At 43.7% G+C, this 27,559-nt stretch overlaps 1 protein-coding gene across 3 annotated transcripts; it reads left to right on the forward strand.

Annotated features, from left to right (window-relative positions):
* The first annotated feature begins 174 nt into the window (after positions 1-174).
* On the forward strand, positions 175-27,088 carry RMND5A (required for meiotic nuclear division 5 homolog A). Of its 3 annotated transcripts, none has more exons than XM_035135573.3 (9): positions 175-314; positions 7,109-7,251; positions 12,675-12,809; positions 12,996-13,096; positions 16,561-16,727; positions 18,463-18,628; positions 21,404-21,506; positions 22,074-22,228; positions 23,580-27,088. In XM_035135573.3, the coding sequence occupies exons 2-9, from the start codon at positions 7,147-7,149 to the stop codon at positions 23,641-23,643; spliced, it is 996 nt and encodes a 331-aa protein (XP_034991464.1). In that variant the 5' UTR covers positions 175-314; positions 7,109-7,146; the 3' UTR covers positions 23,644-27,088. The 3 variants fall into 3 exon arrangements, with proteins under 3 accessions (XP_034991464.1, XP_034991463.1, XP_034991465.1); XM_035135572.3 differs by having other exon boundaries at positions 214-355; XM_035135574.3 differs by having other exon boundaries at positions 231-363.
* The last annotated feature ends 471 nt before the right edge of the window (positions 27,089-27,559 follow it).

A 27,559-nucleotide genomic window follows, 5' to 3' on the forward strand; every position in this document is an offset into this window, starting at 1 on the left:
CTTCCGCCGGGGAGGACCCCCCTCCTCCCCCGGTCCGTCCCGCGCGCTGCCTGTAAAAACAACAAGCCAGCCAGTCCGCCTCCCTCCCTCACACGGCGCAGGTTCTCCTCGGCCCGGTCGGTGGGGCGGGAGGGCAGCTGAGGGCGAAGGCCGGGCAGCAGGGGCCTGGGGTGGCCGGCCGGCCGGCCGGCCGGGCGTCTGGCGGAAGAGGCGATGGACCAGTGCGTGACGGTGGAGCGCGAGCTGGAGAAGGTGCTGCAGAAGTTCTCGGGCTACGGGCAGCTGTGCGAGCGGAGCCTGGAGGAGCTGATCCAGTACGTGGCGGGGCTGCGCCGGGAGATCCTCCAGAGCGAGAGTATGTCCGTAAGAACGAGGCGTTTGCCTTTTCTCTAAGCAGCAGACGGGCAGGCAGGAATCCGGCAGGTGAAGCTTTCCCACTGAAACTGAATTTCGACTCCCTTTGAGGAAAGTGCCTGCCGCACAGAGTTTCCCGACACCGCTTTGGGCGCTTTGTTGTTGTAGTTGTTGTTGTTATTTGAGGAAAATCTTACATTACAGTGCCGGATTTACGTATAAGCTAAACAAGCTATAGTTTAGGGCCCCACTCTCTTGGGCCCCCCCAAAAAAAATTAAATGGAAAAAACACATGGATGTACATTTCCTAAATATAAGATAAAAAACAAATACAACCTACATACAGCAACAGTGTTTTGTGTTGTGTATGGACCTATTGGGTCCATAAATTACCATATAGCATATGTTCAACACACACAAAACAGCGACAATTCGTTGTTGACAAAGGACAGCTGGACATTTAAAGGGCCCCGTTACCTTCAGGAGCTTAGGAAAGCTTCCAACTGCCGGATTTCTGGGTGTATTTCTTTTTTGGGGGGGATATGTGTCAAATAGGGGGGGAATACCCTTCTCGGTAGTGGCACCCACCCTGTGGAACGCCCTCCCACCAGAGGTCAAAGAGAACAACAATTACCAGACCTTTAGAAGGTATCTTAAGGCAGCCCTGTTCAGGGAAGCTTTTAATGTTTGATGGATTTCTGTATTTTAATGTTGTGTTGGAAGCCGCCCAGAGTGGCTGGGGGAGCCCAGCCAGATGGGCGGGGTATAAATTATTATTATTATTACTACTACTATTACATGAAGGAAAGCTTCCAGCTTCGGGATTTCTGGGTATATTTGGGTTTTTTTGCGGAGAGGAAATATGTGCCAAATTATTGGGGGGGGGGAATACCCTATGACTCTACATGAAGGAAAACTTCCAACTGCCAGGCTGTTGTTAAGAAAACTACGGTAACTCTGTGCCTGTCTCAGTTTCCCTTCCCACCGCCTCACAATATCACTTGTATCCTCATCTGGTTAACTCTTGCATAGTCTGCCTCTCGTTTTGAGACACCATTCAGTTCCCTATGATCTGGCTTGTTTCCTAGATGGGTATGTGGGGTGTTGGGGAGGGGTAGTACGTCTGGTGGGGCAGACATTGTGCTCCCTCTGGGATAGTTTGTTCACTTTTGGTTGCTACCCTGCACTCAGTTCTCACCTGTGGTTCCTAGAAAATGTCAGCATTTGACAACGATCACACTCCGGGAACAGCTTCAACTGGTCGACTAAACCAGGTGAGGGTAGCTCGTGGGTCTTGAACCCTTGGTGAGTTAGGGACTTCCCCAACATGCGAAGACAGGCTCATGCAGATTGAGCGGATGGGACCAATAGTGGGTCCAACATTCAAGAAAGTGGTTTCTGCATGCGAGGGACAGATGGCTTGTCAACCTATGAAAGTAGCCCTTCTAGGAGAAGGAAAACTCTTACTCTAAACCTTCACTGCCTTCTTCTTTGGGAGAAGAAAAGGCTAAGGAGTAAGCACTACACAAATCTGGAGTGGAATCCCTAAGACAGTTGGATGGTGCCTTGTATGCCTCCTTCCATCAACTCCTGCAGCCAAGCTGGTGCCAAATGTATTGCTCTCCTTTTCTTTGGACCACATCAGCAAGGCCAAGAGGGGGGCAAAGCAGTTTATCTTCACCACTGGAAGCACACTCCATTGTCTCTTGAGAGAGACGAATACCAGCAACAGCAATAACTAATAACTAATTGTAGGCACGTATTTTTTTTTGTCCCCTGAGAATGGTATGCTCAATGTGGCCTTAGTTTCCCTGTGTCAAAGCGCTGGGGTCTGTTACAGAAGGTGTTTTTATGTTCTCTTCCCATACCTCTTGTCTTCCTGCTGGGCTGGCTTGGTTGGTTGGTTGTGTGGCAGTGTACCCACTGTGGAAGGATGTGTGGATCCAGAATTGGCCTCCACAGTCACTTACAGACCCATTGTTAAAACCGTGTTTATGGAAGACAGTCTTACTCGGATACAAGTGATCGCCAAAGAAGAAGAAGAAGACAGTTTGTCACCTTTAGTAACTAGAGAGGAAGGTTCTCTTTCTTCCTTCTCTGTACCCCCTCCCCAAAGGTTGCAAGAGAGAGAGAGAGGTTCGGAAACAGACATGACAAACCCTGTAGTATTAATTTGCCAGGATGTGATTCATGGGTCTGATGAGCATCGTCTGACAAATTCTGCACTCTTGGCACCAGCTACTTTATCTGAAGGGCCACTTTGAGAAGTGAGTATGGGGTGGTGTCCCTGCCCCTCAACTTCCAGTTGCTTGTTTGCAGTTGGTAATTGTTCTCATATGCATCTCTTGTGGAGTCTTTCACCTTCAGTCTGTCTGCTGGAAGCCCTCTCAGCTACAAGCACCTGTTCTGCATAAAGATTTAGATTAATTTGAAAAAGGCAGTGGCGAGACTGACTTTCCTCCTTTGGCTCCAGTTGCTCATATTTATTTATTTATAAGAAGTATTTATATACAACTAGTTCATAAAAATGGGACCCAGGTGGCGCTGTGGGTTAAATCACAGAGTCTAGGGCTTGCTGATCAGAAGGTCAGCGGTTTGAATCCCTGCAACGGGGTGAGCTCCCGTTGTTCGGTCCCAGCTCCTGCACACCTAGCAGTTCGAAATCACACCAAAGTGCAAGTACTGTAGATAAATAGGGACCACTCCGGCGGGAAGGTAAACGGTGTTTCCGTGCGCTGCTCTGGTTCGCCAGAAGCAGCTTTGTCATGCTGGCCACATGACCCGGAAGCTGTCTGCGGACAAACGCCGGCTCCCTCGGCCTATAGAGCGAGATGAGCGTCGCAACCCCAGAGTCGGACACAACTGGACCTGATGGTCAGGGGCCCCTTTACCTTTACCTAGTTCATAAAAATATACCACAGTTCAGAACGGTATGAAAAACTAAACCAAACAATAGCATGACAAGTTAAAAATGAGTTAAAAACAAAAGGAAATTAATATCAAGCACCAGTAGACCATTGTAGGGAATAGTTTTCCATAGGCATTTAAAAGTTGGCACAGAAGGCACCCACTGTATCCCTATTCTCATTGTGTTCCACAAGACTTGGGCCAATGACACTGAAAACTTGATTTCTCATTGTTGTCAAACGAGCCTCACCAACTTGGGGAATTGAAAGAGATGATGTGGACAAAACTACTACTGCTGTATTTTGGGAAATGGTTTTCTAACAACTATAATTAAGTAACTAACTAACTATCAGCATGGCTTTCTTGTATTATATGGAGGAGGAGTTTTCCCTCTTCCCAGACGCAAGCGCTTGGCTTTGTTATTGACTGAGCAAAAAGAGCTACAGATTAAGCTAACTTAATTTGCTTACAGAGTTTTGAAAGATAAAGGGCTTTAGTTTTGAGATGCAGGAGACGATGTTTTGTTTTGACATCTCAGGACTGGGCAGTGATTAATTTATCCTGCCCACCTTGGCCTCTTGTAATGAGTAAAAAAAAAAGGAAGCCTTAATCTATTTCCACATTGGCAGGTTAACTTTACTCTTTCACACTGAATAATAATGGCATTAGTCATTGGTGGCTCCTAAATGAACATCCCAGAGAGCAAATGTAAACAAAGTTTACAATAACAAGTTTGCTGACTTTCCGATAACTGCGGTCTAATGTGCAACTGGTGTGTGTGTGTGCGCACAGAGTCTGTTGAAATGATGAGACCATATGTGTAATTCTGTGCCAGATTTCAGTGAGGCCATTTAGGAGTAAGCATTTTGTTTGGAAATGCTGTTTTTATTGGCACTTCCTCCCAAGTAAATGTGTTTAGATTGGGATTAAGCTGGATGCTTATTTAAAAGGGAACGTCTAGAAGTTATTATTGAAGGCTGACAATAGAGACCTCGCAGCTTGGAAATGGATCATAATGCAACTGTCGCAAATGTTGGAGCATGGGTAGGCAAACTAAGGCCCGGGGGCTGGATCCGGCCCAATTGCCTTCTAAATCCGGCCCGCGGACGGCCCAGGAATCAGTGTGTTTTTACATGAGTAGAATGTGTCCTTTTATTTAAAATGCATCCCTGGGTTATTTGTGGGGCATAGGAATTCGTTCATATATATTTTCCAAAATATAGTCCGGCCCTCCACAAGGTCTGAGGGACAGTGGACCAGGCCCCTGCTGAAAAAGTTTGCTGATCCCTGTGTTAGATGGTACAACTTGCATAGTGCGCACATCTGAAAGCCCCCATATGGTTACTTGAGGGAGTGCTGGTGACATTCTCACAGGGGGGCAGGAATTGCATGGTGGCACCAGTTTTATGAATGGCCCGTTCCATGTTGTGGCTGTTGACGTAACCCGTGCTGTTTTCATTGTTGAAAGCTGGGAGCTGTGGTCATTTGAGACAAAGAGACTAGTGAGTCACGGGGCATTTAGACATCTGAACAAAGGATAAATCTCCATGAGGCTTGTAGATTTTTGTAGTTAAATGAGAAGATAGAGGGAATTATTTATCCAGTATCCCAGTAAATTTAAAGGCAGATACTGCTGCATCCTGATTGGACAGTGAAACATAGTTCTGTGTTTATGCAGCAGAGAAAAAAGTTAATGGGAATGGCTCTTCTGAAGCGGTGCTTGAGGAACTGGACACTACAGATAAACATGGAGATACTGTAAATAAGATCTGGTGGACCAATTTCTCCCTCCCTCTCTTCAAATAGCAGACTGGATGCTAGCACTTGAGATTCTTCTAGCTTCTGTAGTACTCTGTCTAGCTTAGCTCCATAGTTTTCCATACTTACATTTATTTTTTGTTTTTTGCAAGTTTCAGAAACTATTGTGCCTTGAGGTTTTAAAACGAAGGGTAGAGTTCAAGAAGTGAATGCTGTTCTTTATTTTAGAGCAGAGGTAAACAAAGTCTGCCTTCTCCTGGGATACAAGGGACTGCTCAGTCTGACACAGCTTCTGCAGATACTTGAGCCTGCAGTGCTTCTACTGGCCTCGCCAGAGAGAAGAGACCCAGGGATTAATAAAGGGGTGAAGTCTCCAATTCTTCCTTGCTGTGCATCAATGCAAGTGGCAGCTGTTCTTCTGAACTGAGCCTGCGTGTTTCTCTGGAGAAGCACTTCCTGGACCTTAGTTGGGGAGAGTGTGTGCCTTGCTGTGCAGGCAAATGGAAGTTGGTAGCATAGTGCCACACTTGTGATAGATGATAGATAGATAGCAGCAGTTGCCTCAAAAGACAATACATATGGGATAAATTGGCTTTCATAGAACCATATCTCTGATTTTCAGAGGATGCAGCCACGAAACATTGCGCGGCTCCCCTCTCCCTCTGAGTTAGGCATTTTAAGAACTTTAAATGTCATATTAGCTTAAGATTCCAAATACAATGGAACCTCGGTTTTCGAACGTCTTAGCTGCCGAATGATTTGGAAGCCGAATGCCGAAAACCCAGAAGTGAATGCTTCTGTTTTCAAACACGCCTTGGAAGTCGCAGCTTCAGTGGTGTGTTTTTCCATTTTCACCATTCACTTTGCCGACAGCCCTTTGATTTTTGGTTTTCAAATGGATTTCTGGAACAGATTATGTTAGAAAACCGAGGTTCCACTGTATTCACTCTTGTTTTAGCTTTCCCCCCAGTGTGGTTCTGCTAAATGTAATTTTCCTAATTAAAGGCAGAATTGCCATTGAATTTTTATGCTATATCTGGGTAAATCTGTCAGAATTACAGGTAACTGAATGCTGTGTGGAATACTTCCTTGCCAGGAGAAAAGACTGGTGCCTTGTTCTTCGTTAGACCTCAGGAGCTTGAACGTACCGCTAAGCTATCCTGAATTGCAGATAGTCTGTCATCACAAAAAAATACCTCTGCTTTGTTTCCATGAAGAATCACAACTGATCTAGGGGTCTGCATCTGGTTTTCTGCACCCACCTTCACAAGGCTCTCTTTTTTCTCGTCATCGGATGTAATGGGTATTTGGGAACAAGCAACCCTGATGGATATTTCTCAGCTAGTGAAAACTGGGCAGGACCTCTCGGAGATGAAACAGAGGTTTCTTAACTGTCTACAAAGTCAGTCCAGAGTGACTCAGCTCAGTTTGCATCTCTCTTTGGTCTTTTCAATTCTTGAGAGGGTTGAAACGAATGGTGGGAATGTAAGAGAGGTCTGCAGAAGCAGGGCTTTTGCCTCCATAAAGATTCAGATGCTGGATAGAATCTCATAACATTGTACGTAGCTGCTGTGCCTTGTCACAGTGTACACTTGACAATGGCCGCTTTGCGAGAACTGCTTTTCCAGGTAAGCAACCATTTAGCGATAATCTGAAATAATACACCGAGTACAAGGCTGCGATGAAGCTGGCTTCGAATTATGATTGTACGTATTCCGCCCCCTCGAATATAACTGGCTGTGCATGCTATAAATTATGCTGACCAATCCCACAGGAATCACATTTTCTGACACCAGAGGTAAAGGATGTATGGCCTCTCAGGTGCTGTTGGACTCTCAGCTCCCTTCAGCACTAGCCAGTGTGGCTAATGATCAGGGATGATTCGAGCTATAGTCCAGCAACATCTGAAGGGACACAGATTTTTAACCCCACCAGTGTCTCCTGTAATCCATTTTGAAACTGCTTATGACTTTTCAGAAGCGAAATTAAATGAGGGTGCTTGGGCCCTTTGCAGAAATTTCATTTCTTGGGAATTAGTGTTTCTTGCTCATAATGCAGTTAATTCTTTGTTTTCTTCTCTTCTGTCTAGATCAAGATGGAGATCTATCGGGGACGATATCACTTGTTATGACCCAGTGCTGCAAGCGAATAAAGGACACCGTTCAGAAATTGGCCTCGGATCATAAAGACATTCACAGTAGTGTTTCCCGTGTTGGGAAAGCTATTGACAAGGTATTTAGAGCATTTGTTTGGTTGTATCAAAGTGTTGGTGTTGACCTTTAAAGCCCTAAATGGCCTCGGTCATGTATACCTGAAGGAGCATCTTCACCCCCATCATTCAGCCCGGACACTGAGATCCAGCACCGAGGGCCTTCTGGTGGTTCCCTCATTGCGAGAAGTGAGGTTACAGGGAACCAGGCAGAGGGCCTTCTCGGTAGTGGCGCCCACCCTGTGGAATGCCCTCCCACCAGAGGTCAAAGAGAACAACAATTACCAGACCTTTAGAAAGCATCTCAAGGCAGCCCTGTTTAGGGAAGCTTTTAATGTTTGATGGATTTCTGTATTTTAATATTTTGTTGGAAGCCGTCCAGAGTGGCTGGGGGAACCTGGCCAGATGGGTGGGGCATAAATAATAATAATAATAATAATAATAATAATAATAATATCTCAATGCTTGGTTGTTGTTTTTAAAAACTTCGTATGTTTAAAATTTAATGTGAGCAGCACTGCAGACTCCTCAGACTTTTGCAACTCGCGAAAGTTTTGCATCTCTTACAGAGATGAAGGATCTCTGGCCTTCCAGATGTTGTGAGACTCCCAACTCTCATCAGCCTCAGCTACATAGCCCAGGGTCAGGGATGATGTAAGTTGTTATTTAACAGCATCTGAAAGGCCACAGTTTCCCCGTCCCTGCTGTAGGTTGTTTTCAAGAAAGCTCAGTGGATGTTTATCTATTTCTGTATGCAAAACCACATCCCCCAGTTTGGACCCTGTCAGAAACCAAGTGAAATAAGGAACCCAGAGGTAAAATGTAGCCTTCACATTGAAAACCGGCCTTCTGCAAAATAGATTGCCACTTTAGATAATTAGATTAAGACTAATGCAGCAAAATATTTAGTGCTGGGTACATTGACACCTGTTGTCTTTGCCCATGAAGTTTTCTTGGCAGGGATACTGGAGTGCCTTGCCTGTTCCTCCTCCAGGTGGATCACGTTTGGTCAAAACATAACTTCTCTGAGTTATTTAAGCCCCATCGCCACAACAAGGCAGTGATCCATGAAGGATCACATTTCGTGACAGCAGTCACGAAATTAAAAGACGCCTGGTTCATGGGAGAAAAGCAATGACAAACCTAGACAGCATCTTAAAAAGCAGAGACATCACCTTGCCAACAAAAGTCCATATAGTTAAAGCTATGGTTTTCCCAGTAGTGATGTATGGAAGTGAGAGCTGGACCATAAAGAAGGCTGATCGCCGAAGAATTGATGCTTTTGAATTATGGTGCTGGAGGAGACTCTTGAGAGTCCCATGGACTGCAAGAAGATCAAACCTATCCATTCTGAAGGAAATCAGCCCTGAGTGCTCACTGGAAGGACAGATCGTGAAGCTGAGGCTCCAATACTTTGGCCACCTCATGAGAAGAGAAGACTCCCTGGAAAAGACCCTGATGCTGGGAAAGATTGAGGGCACTAGGAGAAGGGGACAACAGAGGGTGAGATGGTTGGACAGTGTTCTCAAAGCTACGAACATGAGTTTGACCAAACTGCGGGAGGCAGTGCAAGACAGGAGTGCCTGGCGTGCTCTGGTCCATGGGGTCACAAAGAGTCGGACACAACGACTAAACAACAACAACAACATTGACACCAGAGTGTTTTACATTTATCTAGAACCATATTCTAACTTGGACCTCCTTCCAAAAGGTGCTGCTACTGGGCCTTTGCCAAAGGAGATGTGTTAGATCTGCTTGGGGCTCCATACCCCTCCAGCAAATCACCCACAGGAAATATGCCTAGCACCGTTTTTGGAAGGAGTTCCAAGTTAGAATTAATATGGTCCTAGATAAATTTCTGGTGACAGAAGATGTGAATGTCTTAATAGGTCATGTTACCTGTAAAGGAGAAGTTGAGGAAGAACAGGGGAGAGGGTACTATTGAGCTTTGTGGATTGCCAGTGCTGGAAGATTATTCGCTTTACTATCTTGGAACCCATCAAACACGGACGAATATGTGCAAAAGCTGCATTTGGCAACTCATGTGCAGATTCTAATAAGCAGAAAATGTAAGAGGAATTTCACAATTTTGAAGCTCTTTACAGAATAATGTATCATGCCCAATAGAATTGGTGTCATGCATAATGGAACATTGTCCTTTGGTTTATTATAAAGGGCCCAATTTAAAATGCTGGTTATGTCCTTTAAAGCCCTAAACTGGGTTGGGATCAGCACCTTCTCCCATATGAGCATGTCTGCTTACTAAGATCTTCTGGAGAGCCTCTCTATCTTACTCTGCCAGCCTCTGAATTGCATTTCTTCATGATGCAGGACAGGGTTTGATCTGTAGCTGCAGCAGAGCTTTAGAACTTCTTTCCCAGAGAGGTCCATCTCACTCCCTCATTTCTAGCCTTCTGGTGGCAATCCAGCCAGCTGGCTAAGCTTTCAATCTGAAAATTCAGTCGTCTCCTAGTTTTTATCTTATCTTTGTTCCCTGTCATTTTACCGCCTTACTTTATTTTTACTGTGCAAGTTGGAAAAGCTGGATAGCATTGTTTTAAAAGTGATAAAACCCTTCCTGTTTTTAATCTTTAGCACAGTGGATTTTAGGGAGTTTCCTAAACCGATAAGCTCTTAAGAGGCAGTGGATGGGTTACTGCCTTTAATTATGAGTTGTCAATGCAAGGAAATTTTGCAACAGAAGAAGCTGCCTGAGTCAGTGGTTTGGCCCATCTAGGTCAGTATTGCCTACACTGACTGGCAGTGCCTTTCCAAGGTTTCAGGCCAAGGGATTGAATTTGGGACAGTGAGCTATCATCCTCCTCCAATTTTCCCTGATTTTCACATGATCAGGCGGGAACAACCCCTGGGATAATCTTGCATTGCATATCTCTTGAGATGATGTTCACCGCCACACCTTGCTTGCTTCCCCCCCATTTGTACAAAGCCCCAGCTGGTTATGGCACGCACCGCATGAATGTTAATGCCACCTTACCTTTAGCCAGTGCTAAACAGGACAGTTCACAGGATCAAACCAGAAGAGATGGGAGTCTTTGTTATCATGGGCGAAGAAATTTCACCCCATAAACCTGTTTTGGCAAGGCATAGCCCCCTCCAAGCCCCCCTTCTGCCTTCATAAGAGCAGACCATTCCCAACGTGTTCAGAGAGGCAATTTAAGCCTTGGGACAAAAAAGCCCAGTTTTAAAAGAAATTATTGTCTCTAAATTGGGGCTTTCCTTTGTAGTCCATTATTCAGGCCCTGTGGAACGCCCTCCCATCAGATTTTAAAGAGAAAAACACCTACCAGATTTTTAGAAGACATTTGAAGGCAGCCCTGTTTAGGGAGGCTTTTAATGTTTAATAGATTATTTTATTTCATTTTTCTGTTGGAAGCCGCCCAGAGTGGCTGGGGAAACCCAGCCAGATGGGCGGGTTATAAATAATAATAAATTATTATTATTATTATTATTATTATTATTATTATTATTATTATTACACATTGTGTAACTAAAACATTTCTTGGCCTTACATGTAACTCACCTGTCAAGCTGCACCTGTCTATTATCCTAGTTCCTGGGTCCTACAGAGTGGTCTTATGGTCCTTCTGTGCCAGCAGCTGCTATATTGGTTATGCTAGCGTAACGTAATCAAGATCCTATGTACTTTAGGCAGCAAGGCAGGCAGCAAAGCAAAAGCACTTTCTGCAAGAAATAATGTAGCAACTCTGACACTGCCCCAGCCTTCGTGATAATCCCACCAGCCAGTGATTCTGCCATTGCATGCATGCCAGTGGCATCCCATGTTATCTGTATATCATCATCATCATTATTATTCTCATTAAGTGAGTCCTCTGGATAGTTTGCAACATTATTAAAAATACAAAATAAATCTTTTTTTGAAAAGGAAGGAACCAGCCAAGAATGCACCCCAAATACAATCATATCCAAGCACATCTACGAAACACAGTTTAGCAGTCAGGAGACACAGCACTCTCTTGAGTGCACATGAGCCCAGCAACTGTCACCCAGAGCTCCCTCCAGACAGAGTCTGCAACAAACATAGGCAAGCCTGCGAAGAACCGCTCTTTTTGCAGACAAACAGGTGGAGCCATACAGCAGGGGAAGGACAAGCCATTCTTGTCGCAGCGTCCAGTTCATTCCAGAGCTCATGGCTAGAGTAGCGCATGAGCTCCCAAGGAGTATCACTCCTGTTGATGCCTATGTGAAGAAAAAAAGGCTTTTTTGCCAGGCAGACAGCCTCATGTACAAGGAAGAGCAGGAATCACAATGGTTATTACATAGGCTCCAGCACCAGGACCCGTATGGTAGCACAGTGAGGGGAAGACACTCTATGGGAGGCTGGTTCAAGCCCTGCCATGGGGAAACGTTGACACAAATCACCTTTTGGCTGGCAACAGTGATAGAATCCCCTCAATTCCTCAAATATGCCAAATGTGTTAAAAAAATAAGAAGTAGAGCAAGCAGTCCCCATACCTCCTTGCCACATGGAGCAGATCCTAGCCACAGTCATGGAGAGGAGGACACGACTTGCCAGGTGTTTTGCAATCCCAGTTCAGAGCCCTGATGGTGTGTGTGTGCGTGTGTGCATGTGTGTGCGCACGCGCAAAATGTCCTCTCTGACCTCATCCCATCAGTCATCTGATCAGCAAGTCATCTGATTGGAATCCCTACCAGCCGATAGTCAATCTCCTACCATGCTAAAGCTTAAATACAAGTCCGCTTTTATATGATTTGCTGGATGTTCATGTCATTGCTCTGCTCTGGTGGCTTATATGTGATTTCATAGATTAGACTTGTGTTTTGGGGGGCTTACTGTACACCACTCTGATACCTTAGCTGAAGGACAGCCTAAAAAATGTGCAAAGCAACCTTCTACAAGCTGATGTGAGTTCCAACCTTATGCACAATAACTTCATACAGTCATACCTCGACATCCGAATGCTTCGACTTCCGAAGGTTTCGACTTCTGAAGTCGACAACCCTGGAAGCCTTTTTGCCCCGCGCGCGGTCGGCGCCTGCACTGACCGCGCGCTTCGACATCCGAAAACCTCAACTTACGAAGACGGCCGCGGAACGGATCGTCTTCGTAAGTCAAGGTACCATTGTATTCTGATTGAATATGTATTGCATTACTTTCTGGAAATAAACTACACCCTTTCCTATCTTTAATTTCTTAAAATTTGTAAATATAGAATGTATTAATGGTTGCCAGAAAGAAACAAAATGGTGCCTTCTTTTTCTATAAAGGATGTAATGAATCATGTGAAAGGAATATCTTAAAAGACAAGAAGAAGCGAAGCAAGGCAGTTCAGAAATGGGCAAAAGCACTTCTGAGCGGAGATTTATGTATTTTGCCAAATGCAAAAATAAAAATGTAAGAGCTTGTTTTTTCCCCTGGAACTGATTGCCACTTTTTCCTTCACAGAATTTTGACTCTGACATCAGTAGCGTGGGAATAGATGGATGCTGGCAGGCTGATAGCCAGCGGATTCTGAATGAGGTGATGGTAGAACACTTTTTCCGGCAAGGAATGCTAGATGTAGCTGAGGAACTTTGCCAGGTAATTGCAGCTAGAATTCCTCATTCCTGGGAAGCAAAATAATTTTTTCACCTGTTGTTTTAGTTTAATTTCCGGGCGACTGTGGAGTCTTCATTCCACGTTCTAATGGTCTGCAGACACGAAAACACTATTTTGCCCATCTATAAAAATGACTAAAAGAATGTGTGATATGATCTTGTTTTTCAGGAGTCTGGACTTTCGATAGACCAAAGTCAAAAGCAGCCATTTGTGGAGCTCAACCGAATATTGGAAGCACTTAAAGTTAGAGTTTTGAGACCTGCATTAGAGTGAGTTACTCACCTGCTTTGGAAATATTCAGATAAAACGCCATCTGAAGTCTCTCATTTTAACATATTCACTAACGCTGGGGATTTTCAAGTGGAAAGATGTTCACTAAAACTCAAATGGGGCTTGCCTGCAGCAGGAATTGTCCAATATCAGGGTGGGTCCATGTTCCACAGGAACTGGTAACTCTCAGGTTGAGGCAGACATTGTGCCCACAATGGTGAGGAACTAACAGAGTTCCCAAATGGTGTGATCAGCTTGTTAGGTGCCTAAGCTGAGCCCATCATCTGAGAGCTAACACTAATTTAAAGTGACAGATCCTGCTTTAGACTTGTGTCCTCGTATTTTTTTTAATAGCATCTTGGGAGCTGCAGTTTGTTAATGGAAGTTGAGAGTTGTTAGGAGACTCTTTTCCTCTCTCGGCTACAATTCAGAGTTGTTGTTGTTGTTATTATTATTATTATTGTTATTATATTTATTGAATTCATATACTGCCCTATACGCGGAGGTCTCGGGGTGGTTCACAGAGTTCCCTGGAAAGAGGGATCGATTGCAAATGCACAGATTTAATGGGTGATAATGCTGCCAATTCATCCCATTGAAATCTATGAACCTAAGTGCTGTGGTTTCAGTAGGCCTGTTCTGAGAATGACTAACACTGAATGTCGCCAATTAACTCTGTGCATTTGCCTTTTAAGCAAAATGCAGCTTGATTTGAACACCTATTTGTATCAAACTACAGAGTGCAGAGTGATTTTAGGTATTACCTCTGATTAATCAGCTGGTGAGTTGCCCTTCATAACTTTAAGTCAGCTTTGTTATATTGTTTTGAACTGCCATGCTCATGTAAAATTAAGATGCCCTGCTATAAGAGACCCATCTATCTATCTGTCTGTCTCTCCATCTCACACACACATACAAAGTTTGGAAATAGGAGACATGGATTTCTCAATCCTTCTGCTTTTTCATTTGTGTGTGATAACTGTTTCTCTTTGGCCAGAGTGGTTTTTCTTTTTAATTATCTAGGTCAGTGGTAGCCAAAATCGTGGATGTTGCTAGGCAACAACTCCCATAATCCCTGACCATAGACCATGCTGGCTGGGGCTGATGGAAATTGGAGTCCAAGAAAATCTGGAGGGCACTATATGATCTAGGTAGTTGCCAGATTCTTAGAGTTTTCATTTCTCCAAAGTTTCCAGGAGAATGAAATGTCTGAATATTTATTTATTTATTTATTTATACTCGAGTGTAAGACTCCTTTTTCAACACCAAAAATGTGCTGAAAAAGCCGCCCTTGGCTTATATTCGAGTGAGGTGGGAGGCGGCAGAGAAAGGCACAGGACCAGGGGTTCGGAGAAGCCCTGCGCTGTGACTCTCCAAACCCCCGTCCTATGCCTGCTCTGTGCGAGGCGGCGGGGAGGGAGAAGCGGCGAGGAAGGGATCCCTCCTCGTCGCTTCTCCCACCACCCTGCCGCCGACAGCTGGGAAAGGCATGGGATGGTATTTATTTTTATTTTTGAAATTTACCAGTATCTGCTGCGTTTCCCACCCTCGGCTTATATTCGAGTCAATAAGTTTTCCTAGTTTAGGTGCTTCGGCTTATATTCGGGTCGGCTTATACTGTACTTGAGTATATATGGTATACATTATTGAAGGACAGTGGTAACCTGCCCACATTCAGGGCTGTTAATACAGACAAGGAAAATTATTGTGTTCATTTGTATATGTTTAATAGAAATGTAAACATCAGCAATAATGAAAATGTATACCAGGAAATCTCCTATTTCTTGAGCATTAAACAAAAGAGTGAAGTAGAAATATTTATTTGCGTGCAAGTGTTAACTGTATCTGTCTTTTCCGTTATTGATCAGCATATATAGGGTGGTATATAAATTCAATTAATAAGAATAATAATAATTCTTCACCTGCGACTTCATATTTCAGAGTTGGTTGTGGTCCACAGCCCATGCTCCCACACACATATATGGAAATAAGTTCCCTTGAAATTTGTATAACTTGCCTTCAAATCCCAAATGTAATACTGTACTACGTCACTGCAATCCAATCTCTGCAGTCCCTGGCTTTTAACCACTGCTCCAAAGAAACAGAGCATTGAAAACAGTCTTCAGGATGTATGACAAACAGTTTGCTCAATAAGCTGAATGGAACGTTTAGAACGGCTAATTGCAGGTTATTAGCCAGCGTAATTTTTCATTGGTTAACAAAATACAAGTGGGGAAATATTTATTTGTAACTATTGCAAATAAAGGGACCCAGGTGGCGCTGTGGGTTAAACCACAGAGTCTTGCTGATCAGAAGGTCGGCGGTTCGAATCCCTGCAACGGGGTGAGCTCCCGTTGCTCGGTCTCAGCTCCTGCCCACCTAGCAGTTCGAAAGCACATCAAAGTGCAAGTAGATAAATAGGGACCGCTCCGGCGGGAAGGTAAACGCCGTTTCCGTGCACTGCTCTGGTTCACCAGAAGCAGCTTTGTCATGCTGGCCACATGACCCGGAAGCTGTCTGCGGACAAACGCTGGCTCCCGCAACCCCAGAGTCAGACACGACTGGACCTGATGGTCAGGGGCCCCTTTACCTTTACCTTTACCGCAAATAAATCTACACAAGTTACTAGTCCATAAAATGTTTTTCTAACTCCTTTCCCCACGTGCAAGTCACTTTGGCACATCAGTAGCCGAGAGGTGGGAACCTCATATTCTTCCAGTTTATGGAAACCTCCCTGCCTGGTTGCCTAGAGATAATTCATACCTGGTACGGGAATGTAGGTGAGTGGCTGTTTACAAGCCAGAGGCGGTTCTTTACAATTCTGGTCCCAACTGCAACTGATGACAGACAGCTGCCCTCAGGGTTACTTCCTCCCAGGACCTGTTTAGCCACAACTCGGAAATGATCTGCCAATTTTTGACTGTAACTGCAAATTTCAGTGCAAGACAATGAATGATTTCTGTGACCAGAGACGAAAAAGTAGTGCTCAAGCCAACCAAACTGAAAAGGTATTAAAAGAACAGTCATGGTATTCTGTCTCCAGGTTGAACCCGACCCCTGACCCCATTGGTACCCTGTTTCCCCGAAAATAAGACATACCCATAATATAAGCCGTAGCAGGATTTCTAAGCATTTGCGCGATATAAGCCATACCACGAAATTAAGACATAGTGATAGGCGCAGTTCTGGAGGACACCAAGGAAGAGGCGAGGCTGGATGCGTAATAAAAACAAGACATCCCTTGTAAATAAGCCATAGTGTGTCTTCTTGAGGAAAAATAAATATAAGACAGTGTCTTATTTTCGGGGAAACATAGTAGTATGTTAAAAGTTCCTACAGGGAAAATGTTGTGAACGGACATTGAAACACCCTGAGGGAAAAGGTTGAATTGATAAACCAGTGTTCCTATTAAGGTAAATCTGCATTTTTTTCCTTTTCCCCTTTTTGTTCCATTATATCTTAGGTGGGCTGTATCAAACAGAGAAATGCTTATGGCACAGAACAGCTCTTTAGAATTTAAGCTACACAGATTATATTTTATTAGTTTATTAATGGGTGGAACTACAAACCAGAGAGAAGCATTGCAATACGCTAAAAACTTTCAGCCATTTGCTCTAAACCATCAGAAAGGTAAGCCGCATTAAATCCACCCCAGAGTCCTGAGTTCGTATTTGTAGCTTAAGAATTGTGATTGTACTGAATTTATGATGTGCACTTCCTATCTTCATATATATTTGATTATCCTTTTCAGGGTTTTTCTCTACTAGCTATAGGCACACTTGTCCATCCCTTCAAAAAGGCAAAAATGAGATACAAAAAGCCCTTCCTTGACAGTCTGTATTGTTTATAAAATCCTCCCACTGAAATATTTTCGAGGGTCCAAAAAGGTGCTTTAAGCAAGCCAAGAACCACTGGGAATGTCCCCTTGCTCCCCGTTTGCAATACCACAAGTTTAATTTTGGAACTCTCTTCTGTTTGGGAATCATTTTCCCATGCAACACGACAGAAAGGTGCTGTTCAAGAAACACAAGTACAGACAACACTTTGACGCACGGATGTTAAGTGGTTGTTTAGATCCCAACCCGGGAACTCATATTCTTGTGATCTTTTTTGGTATGAACTTGATCACTGCCACCAAGGTGTTCAGGCTTTAAAATATTTGCCTACCCATGTTGTAGCCTAATGCAAAATGCTGCCACCTCCAAAATAGCAAGCCAACTTCATAACCCATAGTTTGAAGTTGCCTTGCTTCAAACAAACCTCCTGCTGGCATTATCCTCAGTGTATTGGGTTCACGATGAAACAATAAGTGGTGGTTAATCAAAAATGGAAGCAAAAGCTTCTGAGCTCTTCCTCCTGTCCACACCAGGGCGCAACCTAAACGGCTGCCCAGAGAGTTCACAGATTTTTGAATGCAGGTTTGTCCAATCCATTTTACAAGCACACACTATAAAGCATGGGTAGGTAAACTAAAGCCCGGGGGCCGGATCCGGCCCAATCGCCTTCTAAATCTGGCCTGCGGACAGTCCGGGAATCTGCGTGTTTTTACATGAGTAGAATGTGTCCTTTTATTTAAAATGCATTTGTGGGGCATAGGAATTCGTTCATCCCCCCCAAATATACAGTGGTACCTTGGTTTAAGTACACTATTGGTTCCAGAAGTCTGTACTTAACCTGAAGTGTACTTAACCTGAAGCGAACTTTCCCATTGAAAGTAATGGAAAGTGGATTAATCCGTTCCAGACGGGTCCGCAGAGTACTTAAACCGAAGTGTACTTAACCTGAAGCGAACTTTCCCATTGAAAGTAATAGAAAGTGGATTAATCCGTTCCAGACGGGTCCACGGAGTACTCAACCTGAAGCGTACTTAACCTGAGGTATGAGTGTAATTGATTCTTGAATTCCGTACTTAACCTGAAGCGAACTTTCCCATTGAAAATAATGGAAAGTGGATTCATTCGTTCCAGACGGGTCTGCGGAGTACTTAAACTGAAAGTACTCAAACTGAAGCGTACTTAAACCGAAGTGTGACTGTAGTCCGGCCCCCCACAAGGTCTGAGGGACAGTGGACCGCCCCCCCTGCTGAAAAAGTTTGCTGACCCCTCTAAAAGGCACAGAACCAGAACCCTTTCAAATCAATGGCTTGGTTCAAATGCCATGATAAACTACAGTTGGTTATTTACAGTTGTAAATAACCTGACTTCCTTTCTGATTTGCCAGTTATTATATTCTCATTCATATATTCTCTCCCTCTCTGTATGTATCTTCAGGTTGTGCATATATGTGCTAAGCGTACGTTTATTTTTCCTTGGCTTATATATAAATAATGGAATACCTAAACTACAGCTCTTCTGACTTTCCACAGATATTCAGGTTTTGATGGGAAGCCTAGTGTACCTGAGGCAAGGAATTGAAAATTCTCCGTATGTCCATTTGTTGGATGCAAATCAGTGGGCGGACATCTGCGACATCTTTACAAGGGATGCCTGCGCTCTGCTGGGACTCTCGGTTGAATCACCTCTCAGTGTTAGGTATGGCTGCTTTCATGCTAGATACATTTTAAGGATTTGGCTATCTAAACCTCACCTGGTCGTTGGCATCTTAGGAATACAGATTTCCCTAAAGTCCTTCCATGGAGATAGGACTGGAAATATGCTTAATCATAATGTGGCACCTGGAAATGGTTTCTTTCAGACAGACTGCAGCGTTGAATACAGAGATTTCTTCCACATACCATACTTTTTCCGTGTATAAGACGCCCCCATGTATCATATGCCTCTTATTTTGGGGGACTCAAAGAAAAGGGGGGAGATGGCACAGAGTTGTTGAACTTTTTTATGGGGGGGGGATTACCCAGAGTTGCTGAGCTATTTTTAGGGGGGATTGCCGAAAATTGCTCACCCGCATGCATCGCAAAATCCGCCTCTTGTCTGTCCCCTCACCGGCAGAAGCTGCCAATCACCCACCAAATTGCCGCAGCGCCAGCCAATCAACACCTGCCATTGATGCAGCAACCAATAACACGTGCAATAGCTGCTCACAGCCACAGGAGCAACCAATCAAACGTCCACCCTATGCACTATCCATGTCTTAAGACGACCCCCACTTTTTAGCATAATTTTTAAAGAAAAACACCTTGCCTTATACACAGAAAAGTACAGTACTTCCTTCGATGCTACTTTCCTTCTCCTTGTATTAGGATAAGCATGCAAATCCTCTTTTACAAATCAATGGCTGTAAATCTATAGGTAGTCTTGAGGAAGCCAATATCCGCCCCCCCCCCCACACACACCGTGGCCCAATAGCTCCAGTGTTGGGAAGGGAATGGTAATGGCTGGTCTACCTTACGGGGTTGTTGTAAGGTTTGCTGAAATTATAGAATCTTAGGATTGTGGAGTTGAAAGGGACGCGAGTCCAACCTCCTGCAATGCAGGAATACCAGCTAAAGCATCCACAACAGATGGCCATCCAACCTTTGCTTAAAAACCTCCAAGGTGAAGGTTAAAAACCTATAGGTAAATACTACAGGTAAAGCCACTTTGAGAGTTTAGAACATGACATAATTGACATAATTGTTAATACAAAGAGTTGTGGGAGTAAGCCCAGTTTAACTCTGCTTCAGAGTAGACATGCCTGGGATTAAAGCAGGCACCCCCAAACTTCGGCCCTCCAGATGTTTTGGACTACAATTCCAATCTTCCCCAACCAGTGGTCCTGTTAGCTAGGGATCATGGGAGTTGTAGGCCAGGAGGGCCGCAGTTTGGGGATGCCTGCTATAAAGCTCTCTTGGGCTCAGAGAGCCAGTGTGGTATAGTGGTTAAGAGCGGGAGATCGTAATCTGGGGAACCGGGTCTCCGCTCCTCCACATGCAGCTGCTGGCCTGGCTAGTCACACTTCTCTGAAGTCTCCCAGCCTCACTCACCTCACAGAGTGTTTGTTGTGGGGGAGGAGGGGAAAGGAGAATGTTAGCTGCTTTGAGACTCCTTAGGGTAGTGATAAAGCGAGATATCAAATCCAAACTCCTCCTCCTCTTCTTCTGTTCCTGAATATAGTTAAGCTGCTCTGATAGCTTGACTAAATGGGAAGGCTATAAAATACACAAATAAACCAAATGAAGCAATACTGAAAGGTTATTTGTAGAGTCTTCACTTTTTTTCTGAACAAAATTTCTATTTTACTAAACAAGTACCGTATAGACCAGGCATCCCCAAACTGCGGCCCTCCAGATGTTTTGGCCTACAACTCCCATGATCCCTAGCTAACAGGACCAGTGGTCGGGGAATATGGGAATTGTAGTCCAAAACATCTGGAGGGCCGAAGTTTGGGGATGCCTGGTATAGAGAGCTCAGTACAGCATACCCCCAAATAAGAACCAGCACCACCAGGGGGAGTTGTTGCGTTTAGCATGGGGAAAAAAATCAACGCTTTTAGAAGTTCACTTTGTCAGTTCAGGAAGAAAGCGGCAGCAAGCCCCTTAATGTTAACCGTGTCAAATTAACAGAAATAGTATTGGGGGTCCAATGCTCCCCATTATGCTCTGAGTTAATTGCTGGACTAAATGAAAACAAATTGCAACATGTGCTTTTCCAGTGATTTCTAACCAATGCTATTCTCTGTCTTTCGTATACTTCTGGACTATTTGAAAGGCCATTTTATGGCTTGAGAGGGCTGCCGGCAATCTATACAGATCTGCCTTCACCAGTACTCTTTGTCTAGAAAAGCGAGTTTTTGTGATGCCCAAATGGTCAGCTTATGCAAAGAAAGCTGGAAACGATTGTCACAGAAGTGAATTCCGTGACATTTTCTGACCCCATCCTTGGCATCTGCATATGAGCTTATTGGCACTAAAAAGTTGCTCATGTTTCTACATACATGAACTATTGTACATACATAGTTCATGTGTCTAGATTCAGGTAGGTAGCCGTGTTGGTCTGACGCAGTCAAAATAAATTTAAAAAATTGTCCAGTAGCACCTTAGAGACCAACTAAGTTTGTTCTGGGTATAACCTTCGTGTGCATGCATGAAATGTCTGTGCATGTGTATCTGAAGAAGTGTGCATGCACATGAAAGCTTATACCCAGAACAAACTTACCACAGGGTAGTTGGTCTCTAAAGTGTTACTGGACATTTATTTTTTTTAAAAAAAGTATAGTTCATGTGTGTAAATAAGGCATATGTGCCAGGATTTGACATTTTATTCTTCAAAACATGAGCCTATTCCCCCCCCCTTTCCTGTTGAAATAGAAAAGTGGAAGTATTCCTTTTTAAGGCAATGTTTGACATTAAAATATTGTTCTGTCCCCAGCTTTTCAGCAGGTTGTGTCGCATTGCCAGCTCTAATTAACATAAAAGCTGTGATTGAACAGAGACAGTGTACTGGGGTTTGGAATCAGAAAGATGAACTACCGGTGAGTAGCTTTGTGTATCCAGAGTGTCATCCAATTATTTTGTTCACCGACGAAAGCAAGCTAAGCATTTCTTCATTATGCAGTGTGGTGGTGTTAATTTACTTATAAGGAACTAGCTGCCCCGGCCACGCTTTGCTGTGGTTCTTTCCTGTGATCCCCCCACCCACCCTGCCCCGATCCATGACGTATCCTGACCACTGGTCCTGTTAGCAAGGGATGATGGGAGTTGTAGTCCCAAAACAGCTGGAGGGCCAAGTTTGGGCATCACTGACTATGATGAAGAACTCTTTTCATACTACTGTAAGACTTCCCTCCAATACTTTATTGGGATTTTAATTGTGGCAGGGCAACATAGAACAGCTATGGATATTTCCCAGTGAAATGCTGGTGTGAATTTTAATCTGTTTTAGTAGTTTAACTTTTTGTATATTTTAAAGTGTTGTATTCTTGATTTTTCTTGTTTTTATCCACTTTTGAGGTTTTTTCTTTCTTTTTGCAGTCAAGCGGTGTATAAATTTTATTAAATAAACATAAACTAGGTGGTGACAGTGTTTTGCTTTCGTACAGATCGAAGTGGACCTTGGTAAAAAGTGTTGGTATCATTCAATATTTGCCTGCCCCATCCTTCGTCAGCAAACAACAGACAATAACCCACCTATGAAGTTGGTTTGCGGTCATATTATATCGAGAGATGCTCTAAATAAAATGTTTAATGGCAGCAAGTAAGTACAGTTCTTACTTATTTGAGACTGAATATGTAGCATGGGAGATGAAGTATGGAATGGGCAATATCTGGTTTTCAGCTTCACAATATATAACCAGCTATACATTCCAATATACCAGCATATGATGTCTGAAATCAGGATGGAACTATGTAGAGGGGAACATGGAATATGACAAAAATTAAATTTGCTACTGAACTTTCATATTCATAATTGCAAGATGGTTGGAAGCAAGTTTTACCTCTGGCATCTTTATAAGGTTAAAGGTAAAGGGACCCCTGACCATTAGGTCCAGTCGTGACCGACTCTGGGGTTGTGGCGCTCATCTCGCATTATTGGCTGAGGGAGCCGGCGTATAGCTTCCAGGTCATGTGGTCAGCATGACAAAGCTGCTTCTGGCGAACCAGAGCAGCACACGGAAACGCCGTTTACCTTCCTGCTGTAGCGTACCTATTTATCTACTTGCACTTTGACGTGCTTTCGAACTGCTAGGTTGGCAGGAGCTGGGACCGAGCAATGGGAGCTCACCCCATCGTGGGGATTCGAACTGCTGACCTTCTGATCGGCAAGCCCTAGGCTCTGTGGTTTTTGTAGACCATGATGGAGACCTTAGATATTGGATAGCTTGGGGAAGATGTCGACCCACATCTGTGCGGCAGCTGTGAGCAAAGCAAATTCCATGCTAGGGGCAAATACCATAACAGGGATATTCAAACCTGACATGCAACCGCGCTTGGAATGCTATGTACATTTCTGGATGCCTCAACCTCAAAAAGGATATTCTAGAGCAGGCATCCCCAAACTTCGGCCCTCCAGATGTTTTGGACTACAATTCCCATATTCCCCGAACACTGGTCCTGTTAGCTAGGGATCATGGGAGTTGTAGGCCAAAACATCTGGAGGGCCGCAGTTTGGGGATGCCTGTTCTAGAGCTAGGAGGTTCATAAAAGGGCAACCAAAGTTATCAAAGGGGTGGAGCAACACCCCAACGAGGAAAGGTTACAACATTTGGAGGTTTTTAAAGTTCAGAATAAAGCGGGACATTATAGAACTGTGTAAGACTATGCATGGAAATTGACTCCCACAAGAAGTAGCGATGACCACCTGCTTGGATGACTTAAAGAGAGTAGACAAATTCATGATGATCATGTTCTGTATCCATTGTCAGCCTCCGAACACCAGGTGAAGTTACTGAATGTTGCATTTAGGTTCTTTTTGTGAATTTCCTGCGGGCAACCGGTTGTCCATTGTGACGGCAGGATATTGAAGTTGGTGGGCCTTTAGCCTGATCCATCAGGACCCTTCTCTGCTCTTACGTTCTGCAACAAACTAACGTTTTCTTTGTTTTCAGATTAAAATGTCCCTATTGTCCCATGGAACAGAGTCCTGGAGATGCCAAACAGATATTCTTCTGAGGACACAATTCGCTGTCTAGTTTTATCTGTGTGTTTTGGAAGACTGAAAGCAGACAAATGCTCCATTTTATGCTGTACAGGCCGAGGAGGACTCCCGTGTTTTGTATAAGCCTCATGCTCCAGAAATTTTTGCCACATTTAGTGCAGACATACAGATTGGGGAAAAAAGCTGCAGAAGTAACATCTGTTATAGGGCTTCTACTCTTAACCTTGGTCTCCATATCTGATCAAGATACGACACCAGCAGTTGTCATTCAGTGCAGGGTTTTGTACTCAATTGTATGGTGACTTCTCTTTTTAAAAGCAGACACAAACCACAAGCATCGTATAGGCCTAATATTTGCCCTGCTTTTATCACCCTGTCAGATGAATGTGTGGGGAAAGTTTTTATTTCCTTAAGAGTGTAAATAATTAAAAGAGAACTTTGGAAAAAGGTTTGATAAATTGAATAGTGGTTATAGACATACCTGTATTTCTGTTCTTACTGGTTTATCCCAACCCAAAGCTGTGATATTTTTTTTTGTTGAGCATTTTTTCCCCCCTTCCAGCTTTTAAATAGAACTCCAAATGAATGTGCTTATATATATATATATATAAACTACATGAATATATAACAGAGTTCAAAACCATTTCTGATTTAGAAATCACTTCTGATTTCCTGACTGAGAGCTCTTTGTGTAGCTGCGAGTATTCAATAAACGTAACTCTGGACTGGAAAGAAACGTTTGTCAATGGATACTTGCTCTCCAGCTTTTTTTAGTCTTATAACCTAAGCTTTGTACTTAACGTCAGTGTCATGTTGCTGTACAGTTTGCTAGACATGATAAGCTACATTATTTATAAAGTTATCGAAACCAAATAAACTGTTGACAATGTTCCTAGTTGAGATGGGGAAAAGAACATCTTCCAGTAATCGTAAATAACTCTGTGTGTCCTGCTGATCACAGGATTAGGCCTCCACCCTATTAGTAACTAATATGTCTTCTGCATTAAAGAGCATTGTGCTTGTGACTGTGCCCTGACGGCTAATATTACTTTTTCTTCTTAAATTTGTTATGACAAAGGCGAGACACTTTACCTAGTTTGACTTTTGTCCCTAGAGAATCCTGAGAATTGTAGTCTGGGAGGGGAGGCACCAGGAGAGTAACGTTTGGGGTTTTGTTGCCTGCTTACATTGCTCTGGATTCTCCTGGGAAAAGCGACACTAGATTAACTAATACACATTTCTACTACAGATTAGAGCCGAAGTGAATACGCACTTCTAAGCTTGATGCGCACTGTGACAAATTTCTCGTGTGCATTTGTTACATTGTCCTGTGATAGGACAAAGGAGCTACCTGACAATAGATGAAATAATAGATTTATTTGCTGTGCGACCTAAAAGCAGGGCTGGCCCACCCATTAGTCAAGGTGGACCCTTTGCCTCGGGTCCTAGATTGGGAGAGGCAGCGGAACAGTGCTCTGCAGCCCATCCATCACTGCTTCCACCCACCTGCAGAGCTGTCTGGCAGGCTGACCACGGCTGCCACTACTACCATTGGCAAGCCAGCTGCCATCTCTGGCCCTGTGGCGGATGCCTAGGGCTCCAGGAGAGCTCTGCCACTTTGCTAATATGGTAAAGTAACAGTGGGGCTATTTGGATTGGCTCTGCTTTGATGCGAGGAAGGGGGTAAACCCCAGAGAACACCTGCTTAAAGTTGTCAGAATTATTATGGTAAAATTTCAGGCAGAATCGCTGCTGCAAAAGCAGTAGCGTTTACAGGTGATCGCCAGGGCTCACTCCACGCCAGGGCCTTCTGTTCCTCGGAGGAAGACACGGGCAAGGTGACCCCAAAGGGAATTATGAGTCCCCATATGAAATTCTAAGTAGGAGATGGAGGCAGAGGAGCCCGGCATATGAAGAGGTGGCGGAGCTACATCATCTGCTTTGCTCGGGCGGCACAATGCTTTGTGCCGGGTCCGTTTCAAAGCACCAAACTTTGGTTGGCTACTAAGATATTAGAAATGCACTAGCACAATGCACTACACAGAAGAATGTTGAAAAAGATCTTTGTGTGCTTTTGGCTTTGGAACCTAGCGAATGGTCACTACCATTGCAGATTACATTAAGGCAAGCCGATTTTACTCACGCAGGAAAACCAGAGGAAGGAAAATATGCCTCTGCGTTACCTTTTAATAAGCGACTTCTATCCATATTGCACTTCTAGGGGAAACTGATGAAAATAACGACAGCGATAATATTTTCTGTGCGGGTTTATAGTCTCAGTGAAATTGCTTTTAACATGGAAGGGAATTGCATATTTGTGAACCTCAGCATACCAAATGCCTATGTGTACTCAAAGTGATGTAAGAAAACTTTGAAAACGGTAGCGTTACGGTCTACCCAAGTTGAATTTTTTAATGCAAGAATATCCGTGGACCTACGCACATGTGTACGGCCCATCGATTTCAGTGGGATTTGGGTGTACCTAAGTTGTTAGGCTTACAGCCAACAATTTCTGCTTCATCCTCCCCTCCCCAAAGTCCATGTTGGTTGCCTGCCTAAGACTATAACGGCTGGTGTCTTCATACCAAAATTTCATGACTGACGTGATTTTAGTGGATCCCAGGTGATAGTGTGGTTTGCTCTCCCTCAAATCAGCAAGGAGCATGGTTGATGCTATGTGATTGCGTCCATGCATTTGTACGTTTCTAATAATTCATGGAGACTCATGAATGAGATGTTTTGGGTTTCCTGCATAGCGCATGCAAATAACCCCTTGTCTACTTGCTCTGTTGTATCCAGCAAGGAGTAGGACTTGAGCCTTTTTCTCCTTTCAAGGTTAGCAAATGGCTTCACTTTCGGCATTTTCGAAAATGAGACTATACAATTGCATCTTGTTAACTGCAGGAGAAGCAGAAGTGGCTTTTCATAACCACAACCCCGGCTGGTTTGTGAGAACTGTAATTTCAGGGCACCATAGTGCGTGTTTAAACTGCAGTTCTCACACCTTTAATTTTGCCAGCCCAGCCCACCCCTCCCCAAATATCCCCAATAATAGTAGCCATTACACATAAAGGTTTTGTTTTGCAAACATTTCCTCCTTACTTTGAGGGAGAGCAAAGCCTGAGGGCATTCATTAGAACTGACAGCTAAGAGCAACATGGAGCTGGCAGGATCGAGAAAGCAATCGTGGAAATGATGCAAATGGGCGTGTTAAATGTGTACAGCATGTTCCAGTGAATTGCTGTGTGCTTTTCTAGACACTGTATCACAGATAAAATTCTTTTCTGTGTTCAGCATGGATAACTGAGACTCTATTATGGCAGCTCCCTGCTTATCATGAGAAAGATGTAATGCATGGGGGTGATAAATGGGTAGAGCCTTCTAGGCTTAACTATATTTACAGATGATGTATATTGTTACACTGTTATTGGTAATGAGTAAAAAAAAAAGTTTGTTAAACCAAGTTTCTTTGATTTCATTGTTTGCACCGTATTTTGTATGAAACAAATGCATTTCCAATCTAGCAGTGTATTCCCCCAACTGCTTTAAGGCCTTTTATGTGACCATGGTGGAGTCTACACACGTATTAAAAATGTTATGAAAATGCTTTTTTAAAAAAAACATCAAATTTTCCAAAAGGCTCACCATCGTCATCTAGTATCACATTGTATATTGCACTTAAAACACACTTAAAACGTTTTTATTTGCAGCGGTATAGCTGAGTCTCATGTGTGGTCGGGGGAACCGCCCCTAAAATGATGTCCCATCGCCTCATTTATGTGTTAGGATTGCCTGCCACATAAAAGGGCCTTAGTTTTAGCCATAACCCAAAAATGAAACTAGCATTACTGGTGGGGGGGGGCACAAAGGAAGCTTTGAGGCAATCTGATTTTGTGGTGTGGTGTAGTGGTTAAGAGTGGTGGACTCGTA

The sequence above is a fragment of the Zootoca vivipara genome, chromosome 12 (genome assembly GCF_965207765.1).
Source record: "Zootoca vivipara chromosome 12, rZooViv2.hap1.1, whole genome shotgun sequence".
Taxonomy (NCBI): domain Eukaryota; kingdom Metazoa; phylum Chordata; class Lepidosauria; order Squamata; family Lacertidae; genus Zootoca; species Zootoca vivipara.